The sequence below is a fragment of the Rhipicephalus microplus genome, unplaced genomic scaffold (genome assembly GCF_043290135.1).
Source record: "Rhipicephalus microplus isolate Deutch F79 unplaced genomic scaffold, USDA_Rmic scaffold_12, whole genome shotgun sequence".
Taxonomy (NCBI): domain Eukaryota; kingdom Metazoa; phylum Arthropoda; class Arachnida; order Ixodida; family Ixodidae; genus Rhipicephalus; species Rhipicephalus microplus.
Window position 1 is genome coordinate 30,165,306 of NW_027464585.1, and position 27,217 is coordinate 30,192,522.

The 27,217-nt window shown below is 47.0% G+C and overlaps 2 protein-coding genes across 2 annotated transcripts in view; one reads left to right on the forward strand and one right to left on the reverse strand.

The window, feature by feature from the left end:
• Nucleotides 1-27,217, reverse strand: part of LOC119166712 (acetylcholinesterase) — a 338,783-nt gene that overhangs the window by 219,495 nt on the left and 92,071 nt on the right. The gene's annotated exons all lie outside the window — the stretch shown is intronic.
• Nucleotides 17,377-18,492, forward strand: LOC142783768 (THAP domain-containing protein 1-like). The gene is made up of 2 exons (XM_075882334.1): nt 17,377-17,708; nt 18,367-18,492. The coding sequence occupies exons 1-2, from the start codon at nt 17,547-17,549 to the stop codon at nt 18,490-18,492; spliced, it is 288 nt and encodes a 95-aa protein (XP_075738449.1). The 5' UTR covers nt 17,377-17,546.

The following is a 27,217-nucleotide window of genomic DNA, read 5'->3' on the forward strand; positions in this document are numbered from 1 at the left end:
GTTGCCTTTGAGTGGAACGAAGAACAGGAGGCTGCCTTTAATCACCTGCGTCAACGTCTTCAAACGCCCCCAGTGCTTGCCCACTTCGATGAAGAAGCCCCGACGATGCTTCACACAGACGCGAGCAATGTTGGTCTAGGAGCTGTGCTTGTGCAGCAGCAAGAGGGCACAGAAAGGGTAATCGCTTACGCAAGCAGAACGTAAACACGTGCTGAGGCTAATTACTCTACAAATGAGAAAGAATGTCTCGCCGTGGTATGGGCGCTTTTAAAATTTCGCCCGTATTTATATGGCCGCCTCTTCAAAGTAATTAGCGACCACCACTCATTGTGCTGGTTAACAAGTATAAAAGACCCTACCGGGCGATTAGCGCATTGGAGTCTCAGGCTGCAAGAATTCGATATTGTAGTCGTACACAAGTCAGGCAAGCGACATATGGACGCCGACTGTCTGTCCCGTTCACCCATTGAGTCGGCAACCCTACCTGAAGAGGAGGAATTGGCATTTCTCGGTGTCCTCGACACGACCGCCATTGCGCAGCAACAACGTGACGACGCTGAGTTGCTTGACCTAATTAACTACTTGGATGGCAGATCTCAGAAGGCGCCAAGAGTTTTCGCAAGAGTGTTGTCATTCTTTTATTTATGGGGCGGAGTGCTCTTCAAAAGAAATTTTTCGTCGACGCTATCTGCCTATCTACTCGTCATCCCAGCAGCCCTGCGCACCGAAGTACTGAAAGCATGCCACAACGAGGTTCTTCTGGCCACTTGGGTTACACAAGAATGTTGGCTAGGGTGCAGCAAAGGTATTACTGGCCAAGACTAACCACAGCCGTGAAGAACCACGTTCGTACCTGTCTCGACTGCCAGCGACGCAAGTCACCACCAACTAAACCATCGGGCTTCTTGCAACCCGTACAGGTCCCAATGACTCCATTCCACCAGATTGGCATGGACATTTTGGGCCCACTCCCTACTTCTACTGCAGGGAACCGATGGGTTATCGTCGCGACGGATTACCTGACCCGTTATGCCGAGACAAAGGCTATCCAGAGAGGTACAGCAGCGGAAGTGGCAAGATTTTTCATTGAGAATATTTTACTGAGGCATAGTGCACCATCCGTCGTGATCACAGACAGAGGAGCCGCACTTATGGCAGCTCTTTTGGATCACGTCCTCATGCTGAGTGGAACAGCGCATCGTAAGACCACCGCCTACCACCCACAAACGAACGGGCTGACAGAGCGTCTAAACAAAACCATTGAAGACATGCTTTCGATGTACGTAGACGTTGAACACAAAAATTGGGATGAAATCTTGCCGTATATAACGTTTGCGTACAATACGGCAAAGCAAGAAACGACGCGCCTGACCCCGTTCAGCCTCGTTCATGGACGAGAAGTACGAACTATGTTAGATGCGATGCTACCGCACGAAGGTGACGGCATCGACCCATACGCCAACACGTTTACGGAACGCGCGGAAGAAGCTAGGCAACTTGCACGTTTACGGATCCGCCAGCAACAAGAGTACGATGCAGGCCGCTACAATGCTCACCGCAGAACAGTCGTCTATCAAACTGGCGACAAAGTATGGGTTTGGACACCCGTACGGAAACGAGGACTTTCTGAAAAGCTTTTAAGAAGATACTTTGGGCCTTACCGAGTGCTGCGACAACTGAGTGAGGTTACTTACGAAGTTGTTCCCGACAGTTTGTGTAGTACCAATCGTCGCCAGCACCATCCTGAACTCGTTCACGTAGTGCGCATGAAGCCTTACGTCAGCGAGTGATTGCGTGAGACTTTTCTTAAAAAAAACTGCATTATTGACTTCGCATCGGGTCGATGCTCTTTGAGAGGGAGGCAAATGACCCGTGTCTGCTTGTGAACGACAACGATGATGTGGGGATTTAGCAGACACCAAGTAGTGGGCCTCTGGCTTGACTCAACAACAAAGAAGACAATCTTGCAGCTTAGCTGTTGAAAACACGCTGTTTTTGCTGCCTCAAGGCGTACTTGTGTTTTGTTCGCGTTGTACTGCGACAATATATATATATGTGTGTGTGTGTATGTGTGTGTGTGTGTGTGTGTGTATGTGTGTGTGTGTGTGTGTGTGTGTGAGAGAGAGAGAGAGCGAGAGAGCGATGGTTGGTAGAAGCTGAGAAGGAAGAAGTTCAGAATAGAAAAAACATGGCGTATGAGCCACGCCACGTCTCCCAGTCATCATAGCGTCACATGAGTCGACAGGATGAAGACCTGCCAGCCTCTTCATCAGCCGTTCATCATCTACGCAGTTCTCCGCATGACACCCTGAGCATACATGGACTACCGTACAAGCGCCTAGCATTACGCATCGACTAGCATCAAGTCAGAAGCATCTACTGACCTTCCCATCCCCCAAGTACACCAGAGCAGCGGACGATGGACCCGTACAAGACTGGTTCGACCTGTTCGAGCTCCACGCTACCGCTGCATCTTGGTCGGAACGGGAGATGGTTAGGAACTTCAGCGACTACGTCACCTGTGAGGCATTTAAATTTTACCTTACCCATATATTCGAGAACGACGAGTCTTTGCAAAAGATAAGAGAAGAAATGATCATCTGGTTTCAAGACAATAATGAAGATTCGATTAGAACACGCACTCTCAGTGCATCTGAACTCAGTCACCGCAGTCATAAGCAGCCTTCACGCATTCGACCACGTAGCATGAATTTACGATTTCCGTCAGGTGATGTTAGCCACATGCTCACGGAAGGACCACGTGGTCGTTTTTCCAACCTTTCACCAGGTTCCTCATATGCGCAAATATCGCCAACATCTAACTATTCGCTGCGTAAAAGAGTTGAATTCACTAGTTATGACCCGGATGCATTTATTAATACTTCGTGCCGCATGCGTTCTTTGCAAACTGACTTGGCATCACCTGTCGTCAACGTTACTGATAACCCTGATGAAGCACCTCATAAGATCGTCGCATTTACGCATGGCGAGTTAGTAAATCCGCACGAAACCAAACCAAACAACGAATGTTCACAGAAGTCTCATTCGTTCAAAGTATTCAGCTCCACGATTCCACAAAGACAGAAAACATTCACAATCAGCATCTCGTGAAGAAAAGTCTTCTGCAGAAGCGTCTAGTCTTCATCAATTACAAGATCGAAGCGAGGTGAATTCAGTATACGACCTCTCTGGCAACAATGAAAACGAAAGCGCAGGAGCGACTTCTGACGACACAAGTACTCTTCAGGCAACCACCAACAATGAGCGGTTTATAAATACAGAAGACTCAATTGCATGAATCCCCCCACATTGTCTTGCGCCAAAAACAGCTGCATTGGTTGGCGTCATAGAAGCCTGCGAAAGAATTGCAAAAAATCCGGGCACACCACGATCGATATCACACCCCAAGCAAGTCGACGAAACCAAGAAACTACAACGTCAATGTACAATTCAATATTGCCAACGACGAAAGAAAACTTCATTCAAACCACTCTTAAGGCTCAAAGAACATTGCGAAAAGGCCCATCGTCGTGAATAAATTCTCCACATGAGATCAAAGTGCGCCTTCAATCAAAACATCTGCGACATCGCGATGAAAAAATGGCGAACATTGCGAAAAGCCCCAAAAGCACCCCTTGTACACGGCTGGAACACAGGCAGCGCCCAATCAACCTCGATCAACGCGCACGCAAGCTGCCTGCACGGCCTGTGTATCACCCGCGACGAGGAATTCGATGCCTACGATATCGGAACTGTCGATTCTGCAAGATGTTCGAGCCTCGTTCGTTCTTCACAAGAATGCCAGCTGTGACTACCCCTATCTCCACGTCCAAAGCATTTTTGTGTTATCCAGGACGCAACCACCAGCCTCGCCCACCAAAACTCCGGCGTTAAGCGGACTGCTGCACTCCCCCCGTGAAGTCTTTGAAAGTTTACGGAACTCCCCTGGAGCATAGAACCAATTGTGAATTTTGACATTTATGACTTTTTAACCTCTTCTTGTTTACTTTTCCTTGTCCTTGTCCGTAATCCATGCCTTCTTTCGGGGGCATGGAAATCGTGTGACGTATGAAGTGACGAATATATATATATATATATATATATATATATATATATATATATATATATATATATATATATATATATGATCTAACAGACAGTAATGCCAAGTAATGTACAGGGGAAGTTATTAGAACCAATGGAATGTAAATAAGAAGAAAGAAGAAAGAAAAGTGGATGAAAAAATAACCAGCCGTGAGTAGGAATCGAACCTACGACCTTCAAATAACGCGTTCGATGCTCTAACCACTAAGCTATCACAGCGGCCTTCCCTCCATCCACTTTTTGGGTTTATATGTGAATTTAGAAGTAGGAGTGACAGTCAGCGCCATCTATAAGCCAAAGAACGAGTGTGAAAACACTCTTATTCGCACGTTTGGCGTCACGTAGCACGTGAACTTATTATGAGCGGGCAGCTGATTAATTGTCCCTCTTATACAACCTAAACACACCAAGTCGGCCAGTACGAGACCCTCGTTCAATGAAATAAGGGAAAGAAGTGTATACCTAAGGGCTCGTTTTTCCGTGTTTTAACACAATATTATTGAGATCCAACAGACAGTAATGCCAAGTAATGTACAGGGGAAGTTATTAGAACCAATGGAATGTAAATAAGAAGAAAGAAGAAAGAAAAGTGGATGAAAAAATAACCAGCCGTGAGCAGGAATCGAACCTACGACCTTCGAATAACGCGTTCGATGCTCTAACCACTAAGCTATCACCAGCCTGCTCACGGCTCATGGCTGGTTACGATAACCAGCCTGATCACAATTACTTGGCATTACTGTCTGTTAGATCTCATTATTATTGTGTTAAAACACGGAAAAACGAGTTCTTAGGTATGCACTTCTTTCCCTTATATATATATATATATATATATATATATATATATATATATATATATATATATATATATATATATATATATATATATATATATATATATATATATATATATATATATTTATATATATATATATATTTATATATATATATATATGTATATATATATATCTATATATATATATATATATATATATATATATATATATATATATATATATATATATTTATATATATATATATATATTTATATATAGTCGCGGTACAACGCGAATCAAACACAGGTACACCTTGAGTCCACGAAAGCAGCATGTTTTCAACAGCTGAGCCACAAGATCGTCTTCTTCGGTCTCGAGTGAAGCTAGAGGCCCACTACTTCGTGTCCACGAAATCCCCCATGATTGTTTTCGTCCACATGTAGACAAGCGTCATTTGCCTCCCTCTCAAAGAACATCGCCCCGATGCAAAGTCTGTAATGAAGTTTTGTTTTTTTTTCTCAAGAAAAATCTCACATCACTCGCTGACGTAAGGCTTCATGTGGACTACGTGAACGAGTTCAGGATGGTGCTGGCGACGCCTTGTACTATACGAACAGTCGGGAACAACTTCTTAAGTGACGTCACTCAGTCTTCGCAGCACTAGGTCCGGTCCAAAGTATCTTCTTAAGAGCTTTTCGGAAAGTCCTCGTTTCCGTACTGGCGTCCAAACCTATACTTTGTCGCCAGTTTGGTAGGCGACTGTTCTGCGGTGAGCACTGTAACGGCCTGCATCGTACTCTTGCTGCTGGCTGATGCGTAAACGTGCAAGTTGCCTAGCTTCTTCCGCGCGTTCGGTAAACGTGTCAGCATCCGGGACGATGTCGTCGCCTTCGTGCGGTAACATTGTATCTAAGATGGTTCGTACTTCTCGTCGATGAACGAGGCTGAACGGTTTCAAGTGGGTCGTTTCTTGCTTGGCCGTGTTGTATGCAAACGTTATGTATGGCAAGATTTGATCCCAATTTTTGTGTTCCACGTCTACGTACATTGAAAGCATGTCTTCAATGGTTTTGTTTAGACGCTCTGTCAGCCCGTTCGTTTGCGGGTGGTAGGCGGTGGTCTTGCGATGCTTTGTTCCACTCAGCATCAAGACATGGTCCAAAAGAGATGCCGTAAATGCGGTACCTCTGTCTGTGATTACGACGGTTGGTGCACTATGCCTCAGTAAAATATTCTCAATGAAAAATCTTGCCACTTCCGCTGCTGTACCTCTCTGGATAGCCTTTGTCTCGGCATAACGGGTCAGGTAATCCGTCGCGACGATAACCCATCGGTTCCCTGCAGTAGAAGTAGGGAGTGGGCCCAAAATGTCCATGCCAATCTGGTGGAATGGAGTCATTGGGACCTGTACGGGTTGCAAGAAGCCCGATGGTTTAGTTGGTGGTGACTTGCGTCGCTGGCAGTCGAGACAGGTACGAACGTGGTTCTTCACGGCTGTGGTTAGTCTTGGCCAGTAATACCTTTGCTGCACCCTAGCCAACATTCTTGTGTAACCCAAGTGGCCAGAAGAACCTCGTTGTGGCATGCTTTCAGTACTTCGGTGCGCAGGGCTGCTGGGATGACGAGTAGATAGGCAGATAGCGTCGACGAAAAATTTCTTTTGAAGAGCACTCCGCCCCATAAATAAAACAATGACAACACTCTTGCGAAAACTCTTGGCGCCTTCTGAGATCTGCCATCCAAGTAGTCAATTAGGTCAAGCAACTCAGCGTCGTCACGTTGTTGCTGCGCAATGGCGGTCGTGTCGAGGACACCGAGAAATGCCAATTCCTCCTCTTCAGGTAGGGTTGCCGACTCAATGGGTGAACGGGACAGACAGTCGGCGTCCATATGTCGCTTGCCTGACTTGTGTACGACTACAATATCGAATTCTTGCAGCCTGAGACTCCAATGCGCTAATCGCCCGGTAGGGTCTTTTATACTTGTTAACCAGCACAATGAGTGGTGGTCGCTAATTACTTTGAAGAGGCGGCCATATAAATACGGGCGAAATTTTAAAAGCGCCCATACCACGGCGAGACATTCTTTCTCATTTGTAGAGTAATTAGCCTCAGCACGTGTTTACGTTCTGCTTGCGTAAGCGATTACCCTTTCTGTGCCCTCTTGCTGCTGCACAAGCACAGCTCCCAGACCAACATTGCTCGCGTCTGTGTGAAGCATCGTCGGGGCTTCTTCATCGAAGTGGGCAAGCACTGGGGGCGTTTGAAGACATTGACGCAGGTGATTAAAGGCAGCCTCCTGTTCTTCGTTCCACTCAAAGGCAACGTCGTCTCTTGTGAGACGAGTTAGTGGCGACGTGATGCGGGCAAAGTCTGCGATAAATCGGCGATAATAGGCACAGAGGCCGAGAAAGCGTCTGACAGCCTTTTTATCGGTCGGCATAGGGAACTGTTTTACAGCTGCGATTTTTTTCAGGATCGAGACGAACACCTGCATCGCTGACGAAATGACCAAGAAATCGCAGCTCTTCGTAGCAAAAGTGGCACTTCTCAGGCTTCAACGTAAGGCCCGCGGACTGTATGGCTCGTAAGACCACCTCAAGTCCCTCAAGGTGCTCGTCAAACGTTGCGGAGAACGCTATGACGTCGTCCAGATATACAAAGCTTGTTTCCACTTCAACCCAGAAAGCACGGTATCCATGAGTCTTTGATAGGTAGCAGGCACTGAGCACAAACCGAATGGCAAGACCTTAAATTCATAAAACCCATCAGGTGTTACAAAAGCGGTATTCTCGCGGTCTCTCGAGTCCACCTCGATTTGCCAATATCCACTCCGCAAATCCATTGAAGAGACGTATCGAGCGTGTCGAAGTCTGTCAAGAGAGTCGTCTATACGCGGTAGTGGACATACGTCTTTCTTGGTCACCTGATTTAGCTTCCGGTAATCCACACAAGAAGCGCAGGCTGCCGTCCTTTTTCTTAACTAGAATTACAGGTGATGCCCAGGGGCTCTGTGAATGCTGAATGACGTCATCTTCAAGCATTCTGTCTACCTGCTGTTGTATCGCTTCACGTTCTTTTGGAGCCAGGCGATAAGGGTGCTGGTGAATAGGTCTCGCCGTTTCGTCGGTAATTATTCGATGCCTGGTTAGAGGCAAGCGGCCAACTTTTGATGTTGTCGAAAAGCAGTCTTGAAATTTCGCCAGTAGCTCAAGGAGTCTGCGTCGGTCGTCTTTCGGCAAAGTAGTGCTAACGTCCAGAACAGGTGTTGAATCAAGATTTAGCGACTCATCGACTACCGCCAAGAAGCCTTCGGCATCTACGACATCGTCGAAGTAAGCGACAGCCGTGCCTTTAGGAAGGTGCCGGCGCTCAGCACTGAAATTGGTCAGCAGCAAGTCCGCACGTCCAGCAGCAACTCTGACGATACCTCGTGCGACGAAAATACCGTGGGTGAAGAGCAGCGAGCTTATTTGGTCTGCAACTCCTTCGGTGTGAAACTGAGCAGCGGCGGCCAACGAAACAAGCGTGAATGACCTAGGAGGGAGAACCACGTCATCATCAGTAATACCCAGTTGGTTTGGTCGCGCCTCTGGAGAATAGGGTAAGCCCGAACTGTTGCAAAACGTAATCAAGCTCTAAGGTATGTTGATGACGGCGCCATATTCCCGTAGAAATCCATGCCAAGAATTACATCTCTGCAGCATGTGGCGATAACGACGAACGACGCAGTGAAAGGAGAACCTCTGATGTCAATTTTTGCGGTACATCTTCTAGAGGGCATCAGTAACTGGCCCCCTGCCAATCTGATGTGAGGGCCCGTCCACGGCGACTTCACTTTTGTGAGGCTGTCGGTGAGGTCCTGACTGATAATAAAGAAGTCAGCACCAGTGTCGACTAAAGCTGTCGCTTTCTGACCGTCGAGAAGAACACTAAGGTCGGCAGTCACAATTTCATCGTTTTCATGGCTTATCGGCTGTATGACGTCATGCTGTGGGGGCTTCCTGTCGTCATCTTTATGGCCTGCAACCTTGCCCCCGGAGGTCGCCGCCATCAGTTTCCTCGTCGCGGGCTAGGTGACCTTCTTGTATTAAGGTCCGCGTATGTGGGGCGGTGCGACAAAGGCGACCGCGCGGGGGACGGAGAGCGGGATCGACGTCTCAGACTAGGAGGGTGAGTAGGCATTGCCTCCTCTGCAGTAATAGAGCCATCCTCAAAGTGAGAACGGGCTCCATAGAAAGGGGTGTCGTCACGGCGTGGTGTGTATTCGTCGTTGGCACGTCGACCGCCAAACCAAAGTCGATGAGGACGGAATGAATCACCTTGATGCCAGCAATGACGGGCAACATGGCCTGCACCTCCGCAGTGAAAGCATAGTGGACATCTGTCCACTGTGCGCCATGCATCGGTTTTCCGGGTCGGTGGACGTCTGAGCATCTCCCCTGGCGTCGCTGCCCATGGGGTGGCTGTGCACGGCTGGTTGTATGGCTGTAGCGTGGGTCGTTGATGCAGTGTGTGCTCTTGCGTGCGGCGGAGACCAAGGAATCATGGGCACCTCGTGGTACTGCGTCGGCATAGCGGGTGGTGGACGTCGAAGAGCGGCAGCGTAGCTCGTAGGACGCTGCTGAGTATCAGGACCAGTCGTAGACAACGCTTGTTGAATTTCGTCGCGTACGACTTCAGCGATCGACGCGATGGGATTTTCAGCGACCGCAGTCCGTAACCTCCGCAGTTCTTCGCGAACTATCTCCCTAATCAACTCTCGTAAGGAGGTCTGATTCTCAGACGTCATGGCGTTAGCGTTGATTGGTACAATGCAGGACATGCGGTCATATTGCCTCCACCGTTGATGAAGGGCCTGCTCGATAGCCGTAGCTTTCTTAATGAAGTCAACCACGGTACTTGGAGGGTTGCGCAATAGCCCGGCGAAAAGCTGTTCCTTGACACCGCGCATGAGGTAACTCAACTTTTTATCTTCCGTCATGTGCGGGTTAACTCGATGAAAGAGACGAGTCATGTCCTCGGCAAACATTGCAACGGTTTCGTTGGGTTTTTGAACCCGTATCTCCAATAACTGCTGCGCACGGTCCCTTCTATCGACATTGGTGAAGGTATCGACGAACTTCTGTCGAAAGTCAGGCCAAGCTGACAAATTGCCTTTTATATATTTTCATACCAAGTACGAGCACCGTCCTCAAGGTAGAAATAGACGAGAGAAAGCTTTTCCTGTTCCGACCACTGTGGTGGTTAAATTCACACCACGGTGGTGGTTAAATTCACCAGGCGGTGGTTAAATTCACATGCCTCTCGGTTGCAGTGTTGTACAGTCGCTGTGTTGTGGCTGCCACGGCAACGATTCGTACATCGGGAAATGACCAAGCTTGCATGTATCCGGTGTATGTCAGGGCGTTGCGAAGCAATGAAGTTCAGCAGGTCTCTGTATTTGTCAAACGCCACACGACCGGTGTTGCGGGTGAGCTCATTAGTCCCGACGCTGAGGATAAGGGTCGTTGTTGACGGTAGCACGAAGTTCAGTAACGCACGTACGTCGTCGATGTTCACTGTGTAACGAAAACGGGACTGCCTTCTAGAGCAGGGTTGAAGTGCTGGTAAAGGTACTTTGCTTCGGAATCTCCTACAACGACAGTGGAAACCGCCGTCTTTGGGAACTTCCACAGGATAGTTTTCATCACCGTTCGTTCGGGGTCCATAGCCGTATGGTATGAAAAAGAAGGTGTCCTTGGATTTAGTGGGAAAATACGAAGAAGTAGAGGACGGGCAAAACAAAAATTTTTTATTTTGGCTCTACAGAACGTAGTATTTTTAGTAGCGTATCTTGTTCTACTCGAACGTTTTCTGCTATACTGTTTTTGTGTTTTGTGCGCGTAATTTGCTGTATGGGTTTGATACATTTACCTTTTGTTTGTAGATATTACCGTAGTTTTCAAACTGCTATTTATATGATCTACTTAACGTAAACACCGTTGATTCATTCTCATAATTTTACTTTGACATTGCTTTGACATTCTCTGGTCACCATTCATTACTCGCCACATCGCCACATCGCCACATCGCAGTAGATTCATTACTCGCCACATCGCAGTAGATGATAGTGATGGTTCACGTGTTAGGGGCCCCTGATATACCATGTCTACTTTAGAAATGCTCATTTTAGTATCGTGTTTTCCCTGAGGAAGGCCGGTCCCCAGCTGAAACATTGAAAAAATAAAACGTTTTCGTATTGCCCGTTCTTTACTTCTTGGTATTTTTCCACTAGAAACAAGGACACCTTCTGTTTCATATATATTTCCACGTTCCATTTCACAAGTTTTTGTTATCGTTCCGAAACACCACACGATTCTCGGCGCAAACCGCGCCTGCAGGTTTCGAGAAGGTTCCGGACTGTAGTAGATCATTTCGATAAGATCACGTTCACTGTGCGAACGGTACAGATTGTTCTGGAACCTACGCCACCGCCAGCGATAACGCTAGAACATTCGACGGCAAGGGTATAAATGCCGACGCGCTTCGCCGCTTGTCAGTTGTTGATCGAAGGCCGACGCTGCGTTCGCCGCTATCAGTCCGAGACTGCTATCTGTGCAAGACTGCTGCTGTAAAAAGACTTTCCCTTTACTGGGCGCAGGTTCGCCCAAATAAACAGTTAAATCCCGACACGAAGTTTCCTGTCTTTGGCCACGTCACGACCTCGTGACAATATATATATATATATATATATATATATATATATATATATATATATATATATATATATATATATATATATATATATATATATGTATATATATATATATATATATATATATGTGTGTGTGTGTGTGTGTGTGTGTGTGTGTGTGTGTGTGTGTGAAAGTAGATGCGCTTTCACATGACAACTGTTTATTGTGCCGACGTTTCGACGGGAACCCCGTCTTTTTCAAGGCATAATAATATTTACACATGTTCCGTGTCTTCTTAAAGCCTGTCTCGACAGTGTAAATATTATTAAAGCCTGTCTCTACATGTGTAAATATTATTATGCCTTAAAAAGACGGGGTTCCCGTCGAAACGTCGGCACAAAAAACAGTTGTTATGTGAAAGCGCATCTACTTTCATATTTAAAACCTTGCGGCAACCGAAGTTATTGTTCTGCATATATATATTGTTACACAAGGCAAGGTAACTTAGTGGGGGTTTTTAATGGGCACTGAGTCCGCGATCACCGTATCATGATGACGATCTCCACCGCCATGGCTCGTACCCACTCAGAGGGATCGCAGTGAAGGCAATGTCGCCTTCATTCTCTACCCGCGCTTCCCTTGTTTTTCCTGGTAGTGATACTTCTTATCAATATATATATATATATATATATATATATATATATATATATATATATATATATAGCCAAGCTATGCAAATATATTTATGGGATTCCTTGAGAACAAATTCTTGTTGGGTCGTTCGCTAAAACCTTTTTATTATAAAAGATTTATTGACGACATTTTCATGATTTGGCCACATGGAGAGGAGGAACTTTTGTCTTTTATTTCGGACTTTAATAATGCTCACCCTTCCATATCCTTTTCGCACACATATTCACCAGAGACCATTAACTTTCTCGATGTAACCGTTTGTCTCGATAATGCAAAATTGAGCACTAAACTGTACCGCAAGCCGACTGATTGACAGAGGTATTTACACTTTCAAAGCAGCCACAAAAAGCCCTGCAAATCCAGCATACCTTACAGCCAGGCCTTACGCTTTAAGCGAATTTGCTCTGAGCAATCTGACTTTGATAATAACTGTAACCAGCTACGCACTGCACTTCTTAAACAGAAATATCCGCCCAAGTTAGTCGGTGACGCAGTAAGGCGTGCCGACGCACAAGACCGTACAGCACTCTGCATCCCCAAGAAAAATCCTAAAAGTCATTCACAGGTTAACCTGGTTTTAACCCATAACGCATCGGCACTTAACGTAGCATCAATTTTCCGTAAACACCACAACATACTTATGCAGAGCGAACGCCTTGCAAAAGCGTTTCCAGAACCACTACGTGTTGTGTACAGACGAGGCAGAAATTTGCGAGATTTATTAACTTCCTCTAAAACCAGACAGAGCAATAACCACCAGGCGCTTGGTCGCCGTCCTTGTAAAAGCCCCGCTGTAAAGTGTGTGCACACATGACGACAACAACACTGGCAGCCAGTACTGCGACGAACTTCAAGTTAAAAATTAAGGGCAGTTTTACTTGTGATACTGCAAATGTCTTATATTTGCTAGAATGCTCAATCTGTCATGTACAATACATAGGTCATACTGAAACTGCTTTTCGATACCGTTTCAATAATCATAAAGCTCATGTGCATGCCCTTCCTAACTTACCGATTTCAAGGCATGTCACCGAGGCAGGTCATTCATTTAGTAACATGATAGCTACAATACTGGAATTGGGATTTAAATCACACCATGAACGCGAAGTAAAAGAGTCATTTTTAATTCATAAATTCAAAACACTATCTGCCGGCATGAACGAGAGCCCGGATACGCTTACTTGCATATTGCCTTAGTAAATCGCCTTTTTTTTTTTTACTGACAAGTGTGTATTCTTCGCACGATGTTGGCCTATTGTCAAATATTACCTACATAATGTAGGTGGCCTTTGTCGCTTCACCATTTACTCGCATTCATTTTGCTCTGCCTGCTTTGTGATTTTGTTTATCTCTCTAAACTTCTTTTTCTTTTTTAAAGGCTTACTGAATGTTTTTAGGCTGCGTTTATCCCGCAGAACGTATGACCAAGTGAGCTACTGCGTGCGCAGTTTGTTATTTTGCTGACCTGTTTCATTTCATACAAGTTGTAGGGTATCTAACACGTGCCAATTCACTATTGTATAATGATACGCGTTTTCAGCTGTATATACACTATAGTCACGTACCTTTGGTGATATATAATCTTGTTTCCTATACTACTGATAATGACTTAGCCGTGTGATACGCAAAGAAGCGGCTTATATATGTGCTCTGTGTGCCATGTGTAACCATTCACTCCGACGAAGGCAGGCCCACCTGCCGAAACATTAGTAAAACTAGTGTTTTTTCGCACGTTTGTCGACCTCTTTTTATACTATATATATATATATATATATATATATATATATATATATATATATATATATATATATATATATATATATATATATATATATATATATATATATATGTGTGTGTGTGTGTGTGTGTGTGACGCTATGATGTATTGGCGACGTGGCCTGGCGCATACGCCATGTTTTTTCTATTCTCACTTCTTCTTCATCGGCTTCTACCAACAATCGCTTCATACGTCACACGATTCCCCCTCCCCCCGAAAGAAGACATGGATTACGAACAAGAAAAAGCAAACAAGGAGAGGTTACAAAGTCACAAACGTCAAAATTCAGAATTGGTCCTATGCTCCAGGGTAGTTCCGTAAACTTTCAATGACTTCAGGGGAGAGTGCAGCAGTCCGGTTAACGCAGGAGTTCTGGTGGGCGAGGCTGGTGGTTACGTCCTCGATAACACAAAAATGCTTTGGACGTGGAGATAGGGGTAATCACAGCTGGTATTCTTGTGAAAAACGAATGACGCTTGAACATTTTGCAGAATCGACAGTTCCGATATTGTAGGCATCGAATTCGTCGTCGTGGGTAATACACAGGCCATGCAGGCAGTTTGCGTGCGCGTTGATCGAGGTTGATTGGGCGCTGCCTGTGTTCTTGCCGAGTACAAGGGGTGCTTTTGTGGCTTTTGGAAAACTTTCCATAGCGATGTCGCAGATGTTTTGATCGAAGGCTCATTTCTGATCTCTGGTGGAGAATGTATCCACGACGATGGGCCTTTTCGCTATGTTCTTTTAGCCTTAAGAGTGGTTTAGATGAAGTTTTCTTTCGTCGTTGACAATGTTGAAGCATACGTTGACGTTGTAATTTCTTGCTTTCGTCGACTTGCTTGGGGTGTGACATTGATCGTGGTGTGCCAGGATTCTTAGCGAATCCTCTGCAGGCTTCTACGACGCCAACCAATGCAGGTGTTTTTGGTGCAAGACAATGTGGGGGGTTTCGCGCACTTGAATCTTCTGTATTCATAAACTTGTCATTGTTGGTGGTTGCCGGAAGAGTACTTGTGTCATCCGAAGTAGCACCTGTGCTTTTGTTTTCATCGTTGGCAGTGAGGTTGTATACTAGATTCACGTCGCTTTGATCTTTTGATTGATGGATACCAGACACTTCTGCAAAAGACTTTTCTTCACAAGATGCTGATTGTGAATGCTTCTGTCTTTGTTGATCTGCTGAGCTGAATACTTCGACTGAATAAGATTTCTGTGAACATTCGTTGTCTGGTTTGGTTTCGCACGGATTTACTAACTCATCATGCGTAAATGCGACGGTCTTATGAGGTGCTTCCTCAGGTTTATGAGTAATGTTGATGACAGGTGATACCAAGTTAGTTTGCAAGGTACGCATGCCGCACGAAGTATTAAATGCACCAGGGTCATAAATAGTGGATTCAAATCTTTTATGCAGTGAAGAGTTAAGCATTGGCGATAATTGCGCTGATGAGGAACCAGGTGGAAGGTTGTGAAAACGATCGCGTGGTCTTTCCGTTAGCACGTGGCTAGCTTCACCTGACGGGAATTGTAAATCCATGATCCGTGGTCGAATGCTTGAAGGCTGCTTATGACTGTGATGACGGAATTCGAATGCATTGAGAGTGCGTGTTTCAATCGAATCTTCATTATAGTCTTGAAACCAGATAATCATTTCTTCTTTTATCTTTTGCCAAGACTCGTCGTTTTCGAATATGTGGGTGAGGTAAAATTTAAATGCCTCACCGGTGACGTAGTCGCTGAAGTTCGTAACCATCTCCCGTTCCGACCAAGATGCAGCGGTAGCGTGGAGTTCGAACAGGTCGAACCAGTCTTGTACGGGTCCATCGTCCGCTGCTCCGGTGTACTTGGGGATGGGAAGGTCAGTAGATGCTTCTGACATGATGCTGGTCGATGCGTAATGCTAGGCGCTTGCACGGAAGTCCATGTATACTCAGGGTGTCTTGTGGGGAACTGCGTCGATGATGAGTGACTGATGAAGGGGCAGGCAGGTCTCCATCCTGTCGACTTGTGTGACGCTATGATGTATTGGCGACGTGGCCTGGCGCATACGCCATGTTTTTTCTATTCTCACTTCTTCTTCATCGGCTTCTACCAACAATCGCTTCATACGTGACATATATATATATATATATATATATATATATATATATATATATATATATATATATATATATATATATATATATATATATATATATATATATATATATATATATATATATATATATATATATATATATATATATATATATATATATATATATATATATATATATATATATATATATATATATATATATATATATATACGGCTACTGGCTGTTCTGACTAGCACTCCCAGGTATGGAGTGGAGCCTACATGACCGTATGTTTTAGGATGGTACCAGCTCCGAATGCATTCCATGATCTTTGAGAAATTGGCAGATCCCACCTACCTTGGGAATCAACGTCATGTGAAGAATGCGGATGCAAGGTGAGCATGTTTTAATTTTTTTTATTGAGGGAGACGCTATGAAGGGGCGCTCAATAATGTTAAAATCCAGGAATACAGATACGTTAAGCAGTCGTATATGTTTATTATTAGCAGCTGCTCCCATTGGCGTATCCATACCAAAAGCAACATGGATATTATCAACAAGCTGATATGAAGCGCTAGTGTTCGCACTGGGGCTCACGTGTATGGTAGCCCTCAGCACTGCTCACAAATCAGCCTCAGCGGACGGCGCCTAACTACAAATAATGTTAGCCCGTCCTGGTGACTGTACCATAGAAGTACATATGTAATGCTTATAAAATTTGATAGCGAGTGCTGAAACAAGTATTGACGTTTTACGAACATTAGAGTCTATTGGCAAAGTATTTCCGATACCTGGCGTGGGCCTGAGGTGGAATACTTCATGCCGCCCAGAATGCTGGGGTTTAATTCCTGCTGGGACACTGACAGTTATTCTTTGCATTCGTCTGGTAAACGCTTCCCATGTCCGCTTTTTTTGAAGCTCAAATGTTAAAATTAACTATGTCTGTTCTCTCAATTCCTTGGCAGATATAAAATGTCTATCACCTGTAGCTCATACCCACGTGCTAGTGGCACATCCCAACCCAGGTGTGTGCTTCTGTTCTTTAAAAAGTCTTTGACGACGTACGAGACGGGATTGTGAAATTATTCGTGTCATGATTAGCACGTCATATTCGTGAAGCCATCTTACCTAAAGTCCCTCTACCTACGAAAAGTAGCGAAAGGTCTTGATCCAGCCGCCTCGCCGCGCGATTGGTCGGTTGGCGACACGTGACCTTTTCTCCTTCGCGCCCCGCTCTAAGGGTCCAGCAGTCGTTCACTGTGCATGCGGATCGCGTGGTTGTTTGCGTTTCCGAGCGTGGAATTGGACGTTTCGGTAAGTAAAAAAACATTTATTGCGCCTCTGATGCATTGTTTTTGCAACATAGAAGTGCCTATTTACCTTTCCCTTAAGGGGACGCGGGAATTACGTGTTTTTATTCAACGTTTGCCGCATGACACGCTAGCATGCCGGGCTGCTGCGCCTATGGTTGCCGCAACCGTACGACGGATGAAAAGAAGTTCTTTTCTATTCCTCGCGGTGATGATAACATCAGCAGACGGAAGATATGGCTCCACAGAATCGGGCGCAAGGATTTCGTGCCCACTGAAAATACCCGGCTAGGCGAGGTAAGTGACTTCGTGGTTTTTATAAAATGTAAACACTGTCGTAGATTTCAGCCAGCCATGTGCCTCGCTGGCGTTCCTTTGTTCGTGTATATACTGTTTCATGGGCATTATCTCAACAACGCTGTTATTGTTTTGGCGTTCTTGATGCGGCTGATTTGCGCATTATAGTTCTTCACGTTTCACATTCCGTATTTCTCACAGTGATTAGCTCGAGACCCCAATACAATTGCGTTTGTTTATGTCATCATAATGCGAGCTTTGTCAAGGGTAAACGACGATTTTTCAGGTGTGGGCAACCTTTTATAATGTTTAGATGCGACAGCATGTATAAGTGAACTTATTGGAGTTTTCCTGTTCATGCAAGGTTTCCCAGATCACGTGAGCATAGATGTAAATGTGTCAATGTGCCAGAGGCTGCTTTTATTCTGTCAGTTCAAGGTATTCATGGTAATATTACCATGTGCCCGAACCACACAGAGGCGGCTGTTATTCTCAGATCTTTTTCGGGGGCTTTAAAACTTGAAACTTACAATAAAAGGTCCGTTCTTGGTATTTCTTATTTATTTTGTTTTGCCACGCCTTGCTGTGTTTTGCAGCGAACTCTGCGCGAGGTCGATTCAGGCTTGTTTGTCTAAGCACTTAGCATATTTTTTTACAGGACCACTTTGATGTTGAAGAATTTGAGCCATTAATCCTACAAAGCTATGGCCAGAAGAAACTGAAGCCGTATGCCACGCCGAGCATCTTTACTCATCTGAACTATAAAACAAGCACTTTCAGTTGATTCAAATATCGTCTCTACTTCAACGTAAGCGTCGTCTGCTAGCGCTGCTCCTTGGACCCCTCCAGAGGGCGCGCGTGTAGTTGTCACGATGCGATACATCACGATGCGATTCATCATAAACTAGCTTTCTGTCTTCCTGGCGGGCTTCAGTGTTTATACGAGCTTGTTGGCGGCACTGTGCGAGTCGTGAAACGTATTCCTCTGAAGAGGATGGAGACGAATTCGCTTGGCAGGTAAAGAAGGAGACGTCCAGGAAAGAAGTAGGGGAGCGTCCATAAACTAGGTAAAATGGCGAGTAGCCGGTTGTTCGCTGAATGGCCGTATTGTAGGCGAAAGTGACGAATGGTAGAACAACGTCCCAGTTTTTGTGGTCTGGTTGAATATAGGCGGCGATCATGTCAGCAAGAGTGCGGTGGAATCGCTCAGTGAGGCCGTTAGTCTGGGGATGATAACTAGAGGCAGTCTTGTGAGTTGTGCCGGAGGCCTGAAGAAGTTCGTTCACTAGTTGTGAAAGAAAGGCCCTTCCACGGTCACTGAGCAACACACGTGGAGCACCATGACGCAGTATAATGGCTCGGAGAATGAAATCGGCAATCTCAGAAGCTGAACCTGTTGTAACGAATGCCGTCTCGGCGTAGCGCGTCAAATGGTCAATGGCTGTTACTATCCACCGGTTTCCAGCAGCACTGACTGAAAGGGGGCCATAAAGATCGACGCCTACAACTTCGAATGGTGTGGCTGGGCACGGAAGAGGCTGTAGTTTACCGGCGGGAGCAGATGTTGGTAGTTTTCTACATTGGCAGGTAGTGCAGGACCCGACGTACCGAGCTACGCTAGTGGTAATGCCTGGCCAATAAAACCGACTTCGAATGCGATCGTAGGTTTTATGGTAACCAAGGTGACCAGCAGTCGGATGGTCATGAAGTGCCCTGAGGACTTCGGACCGAAGCGATCGGGGTAGAACGGGAACCCAGCGCTGACCGTCAGGATGGTAAATTTTGCGGTACAGCACCGAGTTGTCCAGCTTAAATTGTGAGAGTTGGCGACGGAGCCTTGCATTAGGTGGACGGGAACTGCCAGTGAGGTAGTCTATAATACGTCGACAGTATGGGTCAGCCAACTGTCGAGAAGGAAAATCGTGCGGGTCGTCCGAAGGCAGCTGGTCCATAGAGGGGAGAGAGGAAACCGCCGTAGACGTGGACTCCGAGGGCGTGTTGTGCAAATTGACGGCGGAAACCCCGAGTGGAGTCGCTGGTAGTGGGCAGCGAGAAAGAGCATCGGCGTCACTATGCTTCCTGCCACACTTGTACACGATCTCAAAATCATATTCTTGGAGGCGTAGAATCCAGCGTCCGAGGCGTCCCGACAAGTTCTTGAGTGTCGAAAGCCAACATAAAGCATGGTGGTCGGTCACAATGATGAAATGGCGGCCATGCAGGTATGGACGAAGTTTCTGTACTGACCAAACGATGGCGAGGCACTCCTGCTCGGTGATCGTGTAGTTCCTCTCGGCTGCGGAGAGGACGCAGCTGGCGTATGCAACGACTCGCTCTCGCGAAGAGTTGTCGCGTTGCAGGAGCACGGCTCCTAAACCGCGGCCGCTAGCGTCTGTGTGCAGGAAGGTCGGTGCATCATCGTGAAAATGAGCAAGTACAGGGTCGGTCGTGAGGGCACTCTTCAACCTGTCGAAAGCTGATTCACATTCCTTAGACCACTGAAAGGACATACCGGAAGCAAGTAGCTTATGAAGTGGTGCGGCTATGGAGGCAAAGTTTTGTATGAATCGCCGAAAGTAAGAGGCGAGACCAAGGAAACTTCGCAAATCTTTTGGTTTGTCAGGGCGAGGGAAGCGGAGCACTGCCGCAGTTTTATCAGGGTCTGGGCGAATTCCGTCCTTGCTCACAATATGACCGAGTACCTTGATAGATCTGCGGGCGAAATGGCACTTTTTGGTGTTAATTTCAAGACCAGCGCCCGCAAGACAAGTCAGGACCTCGTCCAAGCGTTGCAGATGTTGAGAAAACGTCGATGAAAAGACAACAATGCCATCAAGGTAACATAGGCAAGTCTTCCATTTCAGGCCACGCAGCAAGGTGTCAATCATGCGCTCAAAAGTTGCGGGCGCATTGCATAGACCGAACGGCATAACATTGAATTCATATAGGCCGTCCGGGGTTGCAAACGCAGTTTTTTCTTTATCATCTTCGTGCATGGGGATTTGCCAATAGCCTGAACGCAAGTCGAGGCTCGAAAAGTATTCAGCACCCTGTAAGGAATCTAGGGCGTCGTCGATGCGTGGCATGGGGTATACGTCCTTTCTAGTGATCTTATTGAGTGCTCGGTAATCGACACAAAATCGTACGGAACCGTCTTTTTTACGTACCAGAACGATGGGCGACGACCAAGGACTGGTTGAGGGTCGGATTATCTCCCGTTGGAGCATATCGTCTACGTTTTCTTCAATGATTTTTCGTTCAGCTAGAGAGACGCGGTACGGACGGCGGTGCACAATGGATGTTCCGTCGGTCTGAATACGATGTGCTGTAGCAGATGTCTGGCCCAGGGTGGATGAATGAACGTCAAAGGAGTTTGCATGCTTTTCCAACAAATCAAGCAGCTGCTGCTTCTGTGAGTCATTCAAGTCTTTGTTGATGGCTGCTGTAAAGGCCGAGGAAGCAGCATGATCTGCAGGATGGCCTTTAGAGGAGACAGGGGTAAGAGGCACAACGCAAACAGGCTGCAGATCGGCAACGCAGGCGACAGTAGTGCCCCATGGTAGTAAAATTTTATCTTGTGTGGTGTTGGTAGCAGCGAGGACAGTTGATCCATTGTTGAAGCGAGCCACACCTGATGCCAAATCTATGCCTTTATTAAGGCAATACGGTGACGGAGTGACCAAAATGTCACCAGAGTCGACGTCGTTGGACAAAACTGTCACTAATTGATGTTCGTTTGGCGGTAACTCGATGTCTACTGCAGCGATGAGTCGAAGTGGCCTGTAGGTTTCGTCGTTGAGCAAGTGGTCCGTGTCAGTAAGATGGACGACACGTTGTGCACAGCAAATAGCCGCAGAAGCAGAGGAAAGAAAGGCCCAGCCTAAAATGAGTTCATGGGAGCACGGGGATAGCACAGCAAATTCTATATGATGAAGAATTTCATCGATTAGTACACGGGCAGTACAAAGAGCGGAAGGGCGAATCATTGTTCCCTGGGCTGTAACCAGTGTCGGTCCATCATAAGGCGTCGTGACTTTTCGAAGACGGGCACACAAATCAGCACGAATAACAGAAAACGCAGCCCCAGTGTCCACCAAAGCATCAACGTCCACTCCCTCAACTGTGACCGCAATCATATTGTAGGGGCGCGCTGGAGAAATTGGAGTCTTGTGTTGGAATGCAGTTTGTCCTCCAAAAACTGCATCGCTTAGTTTTCCGGACGCCGATCAGAAGTAAGGGAAGCGGGCTGAAGAGGGGAAGAAGAGCGACGGTAAGGCGACGGTGAACGGCGTCGGGTTGATCGGTGACTACTGCGCAGTTCACCCGATGCTGGCGGAGATGGAGATCGACGCGGCGGTGACGAATAACGGCGACCCTGGTACAAGGCTCCTGCGGTATAGTCCCGTTCGCGTATGTCGTACCCTCGGCGCTCGTCTTGCTGGCGCTTGCGGCAAAAGCGTGCAATGTGACCACGATAGCCGCAATAATAGCACGTAGGCCGAGTCGATCGATGATGAGGGTAGTAGCTTGCGCTAACTGCACCAGGAGAGAGAGAAGTCAGAGGGACAGGTGACGGCTCACGCGGTGGTGATGAAAAGCTCGTGGGAAAGCTTGTGGGAGGTGCGGCAGCAACCGACGCGTACGTTCGTGGCGGGGACGTCGAGCTGACGGTGCCTGGTGGTGCGGCGGCGGTGTGCGGGAACGATGGTAGAGTACGAGAGACAATGGGCTGCAGGTTGGCCATGTGGGTGATAGACGTGAGCTCTTCCCTGATGACATCCCGCAATGACGTTGAAGAGGACTGAACGGGACACACTGAAGGTAGTGTGAATCCCATTGATTCCAATTCTTCACGTATAATCGCCCTTATCGTATCCCGCAGGTTTGGATCAGTCGTAATACGGGCCGCGTCACTGTCTGATTGTAGGCGCATAGACTCAAGTTCTTCGAGGCGCTAACAGGTTGTCGCAACGTCATAAACGGTAGCCGGATTCTGGATCGCTAGGGCATTGAATGCGACGGGTGCAATCCCCTTAAGAAGCTGGCGCACCTTGTCTGATTCTGTCATTGGTGTGTCAACCCGGCGGCAAAGTGAAAGAACATCCTCGATGTAGGATGTGTACGACTCCCCGATGGGCTGTTTCCGAGTCGCGAGAGCTTTCTTTGCGAGAGCCGAACGAACAGCCGGTGTGCCAAAGACATGACGAAGCTGATCTTTGAAGGCTGACCAGTCGGGGATGTCGATGAAGTGGTTGAGGAACCACGTCTTCGCGACACCCGTGAGGTAGAATGACACGTGAGCGAGTTTGTAGGCGTTATCCCAACGGTTAGCAGCGCCGACACGTTCGAAATCGTCCAGCCATTCTTCCACATCTTCCCCGCGCATACCAGCGAAGGGATGGGGCTCACGCTGGAGGCTGTTGATGACGTGAGAAGGCGCGGCACGCGGTGGTTGAGTGGGAACGGCTGCAGCACCGGCCTCTTCTTGGTGCGACATATTTCCGGACACCTGGGCCAAGCGGCGACCTGAACGTAGCTCCAGGGGGTAGAGTGGTCGAGAGGATGACGAGGGATCTAACAGCACTCTCCACCACGTATGAAGTCTTGGTTTGGATTACCTTTTATTAGGCCCGAGGAACCGGCAGCCGACAGCTACGATGAATGAGCCAAGATGATGATGCTACGCGACAACGATGGGGATGCATGAGCCACACATGATAATGATGATAATGTACCGGTGAAGAGGATGCGTATACTAAATGCCCACAATATATATATATATATATATATATATATATATATATATATATATATATATATATATATATATATATATATAGATGGGTAGATAGATCAGATAGATAGGTGGATGGATAGATAGATAGATAGATGGATAAATAGATGAATAGATAGATAGATAGATAGAGAGATAGATAGATAGTACTCAAAGAATCATCATTATCCCATCATTATCCTTTGCATTGCTCGCTGCTTCGTCGTCAACTTAAGTTGAAACCTCTTTTTGATCCTCCAATGATACAGAGTTGTAAATATAGCCAAGTGCAGGATTGTCTTGCACACGTGAAAACTAATAATATCATAGCCATAGATGCTTCAGTAACGGGCGAAAAGACAGGCGTAGTTATATACTCCCATACACATGTATGCTCTTTTTTATTAGGTCTACCGGACTTCATCCCCGTTTTTTAAGCTAAACTCTTGGCGATCATTCTAGCGCTGTGGACGCTACCTGCGAATGCTCATAATGAAATGAAATGACTTCCTGCCATGATATACGTTGCTTACGGCTTCATGAAAATCAATGGCCTTAAAAACGCTTATTATGCTACCCCTTCCACAGCTGAAGCTACTAAGATTATTATTGATCCCTGTCTATTGTGGATCAGAATTGAATGAAATGGCCGACTCTGCTGCATCATCGGCATTGAATAATTCTGTACTAGCAGCCCTTTCTGTAAGGGCCATAACTGCGGTAAGATAGAGAAAGTTTTCGCTTCGTGCAGATGCCATAAATCAATAACGTGAAGGAGAAAATTGAGCCATTAGAAATTTCCGTGGAAAACCAGTGGTGTCCTTTTAGAAAATTGGAAGTTATAATAAGCAGATTACGATTCCATCTGGCCCCATTAAATTTAGGTTCACACAGGCCTGGTCTGCCGATAACCCCTCTATGCATCTTCTGTTGAGAAACAGAAACAACAGAGCGTTATCTTATGTCGTGTCGCCGATATATATTACTACTAGATAGATAGATAGATAGATTTATATGTATCCTTATTATGAAAGCCTGACCCGCGGCCGGAACGTCAATAAAATCACTCCGTACGTGCGTCTTCTTCTATGCAGATATATATATATAACATCTCTCCAGTCAGAGAATGCGAATTATAAGCTGGCGTTCGATCATGTCCGCTGAACTAGCGCTCGCAGTGCTGGTGCACGTGTCCACCCACACAAACATAGAAGCGGCGCTCATGCAGGAAAGCCGGCGAAGCAGCCAGGCGCCCCGCCGATGCCATACCACAGAACACCAGATTACGGCTAAACGACCACCGGCGATCACAACAAGCGGCTGGCGTGGAATTTCAATCGTCGTTATTAAATAGTCACAAATGAACAATAGGTAGGTGTCCAATGTTTGCGGTGTCTTACGGAGTCATGTAGACATCTGTATATCTACAGCGATGAGACCGTTTGCAGGCACGGTTCTTTCATTATGCTGGTAAGTCGCTCACTTGCTGTGCACCGCCGGCTGCACGATTAAGGCCAAACCCCATAACCGCGAAAATGCTCGCGACTGCAACGAGCGACGCGACGTAGATCGCCTTCGCGCGAACAGTCGTTAACGCAGGCAAACCTCATTTACGCGACGGCTTCGGCGAGCGAACTCCTATGTTGCTGGCATGAGGCCGTGTATTCGTACCAAAAAAATCGCGTAGTGAGCGGTATGCAATTTTAAAATAAAATCTGTTGCAATGGAACAGAAAGTGTTTATTATTGCCTTGCAGCACGTTTTTGATGTGCACGTGCATATACATTACGCTATTTCTTCGTTGTGCACGCGTCACTCGGTAGCATGAGAGAAGCATGAGAGGAGGTGGTGATTTCGCGGCACACGAAGAGAACCGGCAGTACGCCAGTCATGTACATCCTGTTCCGGAGCTTTGAGCACGGCACTTCCGGGCGATGGGTGACGGTTTCCAAATCTGGCAAACCGAGCGATCGCGCGAGAACTACCCCGCGACACGTCACGCGAACGCCCTGTTTCGTCGCTCATAGCATCGCTCATCGCTGTCGCGTGCATTTTCGCGTTTATGGGGTTTGGCCTTCAGTCGTATCCGCGATCGCCTTCACGCTTGACGTTTGACAACGATTGTAGCATGGAGAAAAACCCATAAGTTTATCGGAGCTTTAATGCAGGAGATATTAACTGCTGCGAAAGAAATTGTATGCGACGTTTCTTTCGCGTGTGCCGGCAATGCACTCACACCGGCAGCCAGCTTGATACCGATGACGTACGAAGCCTACTTTTTCTACATATCGCTTTCATGTTGAGGCCGGTGACTGTGCGGGTACACGACCACTGACGAACTGCTTACTTTTATTAGCGTTGTCATTGTTCTTCGTAGTTGTAACTAATTCAGTACATTGAAGCGAGTTATCCTGATTGTTCCTGTTCGCGGAGACTTTCACTTGGTTTCGGCCTGCCCGTGCCGGCATGAGGGAAACGCGAAGGCGCTTGCTATGTGCACTGACTGCGCGTTGTACTTGCCTCTCATAACATCTTCCATTCGTTTCATAGTGCGTCGCTTTCACAGTGGCGCATAGCCGATATTGTTACGTGAGTAACGAGACAAAGTATTGCGAATATATTCGAAAAATATATTTGCAAGAGCGGTTGCAGCACTGGCCAGTCTGGCTCCGAGCTCGAGCAGCCAGCGAGCCTCATCTTCTTCGTCGGGCGCACACGCGCATTCGCACTATGGTTTGTGGCAGCCTACAGGTAGCATAACCCCCGTCGGCAAAGGCGCCGTCTCGGCGCATCTAGATGTCAAGATCATTGGGCGAGTGGTACTGCTTCAGGCGTGCGACGTGTACGATGTCGCTGGCCCTAGGGGTGGATGAAGACGGCGAGGCAGCAGGAGTGATTTCATAAGTGACGGGAGTCACCTCACGAAGCACTCTGTAGGGCCCTGTGTACCGAGAGAGCAGCTTGTCAGACAGGCCAACGTGCCTGGTCGGAGACCACAGCAGAACCAACGAACCGGGCGAAAAGTGCACATCGCGGTGTCGTTGGTCGTACCGACGCCGTTGGTTTGCTTGGGAGGTCAGAAGGCGAGCACGAGCGGTTTCGCGTGCGTGGGCGGCCCGGCTGATGGCGTCCAGAGCATATTGTGAAGTTGGAGCTGCTGGTAACGGAATCGTCGTATCGAGGGGTAATGTGGGTTCGCGGCCGAACAGCAAGAAAAAAGGGGAGTAACCAGCCGTGTCGTGGCGCGAAGAATTGTAGGCAAATGTCACGTATGGTAAAGCGATGTCCCAGTCAGAGTGATCTGAGGAAACGTACTTTGCAAGCATGTCAGTTAGGGTTCGGTTCAGGCGTTCTGTGAGGCCATTTGTTTGCGGATGGTACGACGTAGTGAGCTTGTGGCGTGTTGCACAAGAGCGTAGAATGTCCGCTATGACTTTCGATAGAAATGTGTGGCCTCGGTCCGTGAGCAGCTGGCGTGGAGCACCATGTTGCAGGATCACGTCGTGTAGAAGAAAATCGGCGACGTCAGTGGCGCAACTTGTTGGAAGGGCGCGTGTGATTGCGTAGCGTGTGGCGTAGTCTGTGGCCACAGCTATCCACCTGTTGCCAGCAGAAGACAGAGGAAAAGGGCCGAGTAAGTCCAAGCCGACGCGAAAGAAAGGTTCAGTAGAAATATCGAGTGGTTGAAGGCGCCCAGCCGGAAGCGTCGATGGTGTTTTGCGGCGCTGACATTCCT

What these genes read in the sequence shown, in the direction of transcription:
- LOC142783768 (XM_075882334.1), top strand. Translation starts at nt 17,547, where the DNA reads ATGCCGGGCTGCTGCGCCTATGGTTGCCGCAACCGTACGACGGATGAA. An exon ending in AAAATACCCGGCTAGGCGAG is followed by an intron (nt 17,709 to 18,366) that starts GTAAGTGACTTC and finishes ATTTTTTTACAG; the next exon opens with GACCACTTTGATGTTGAAGA.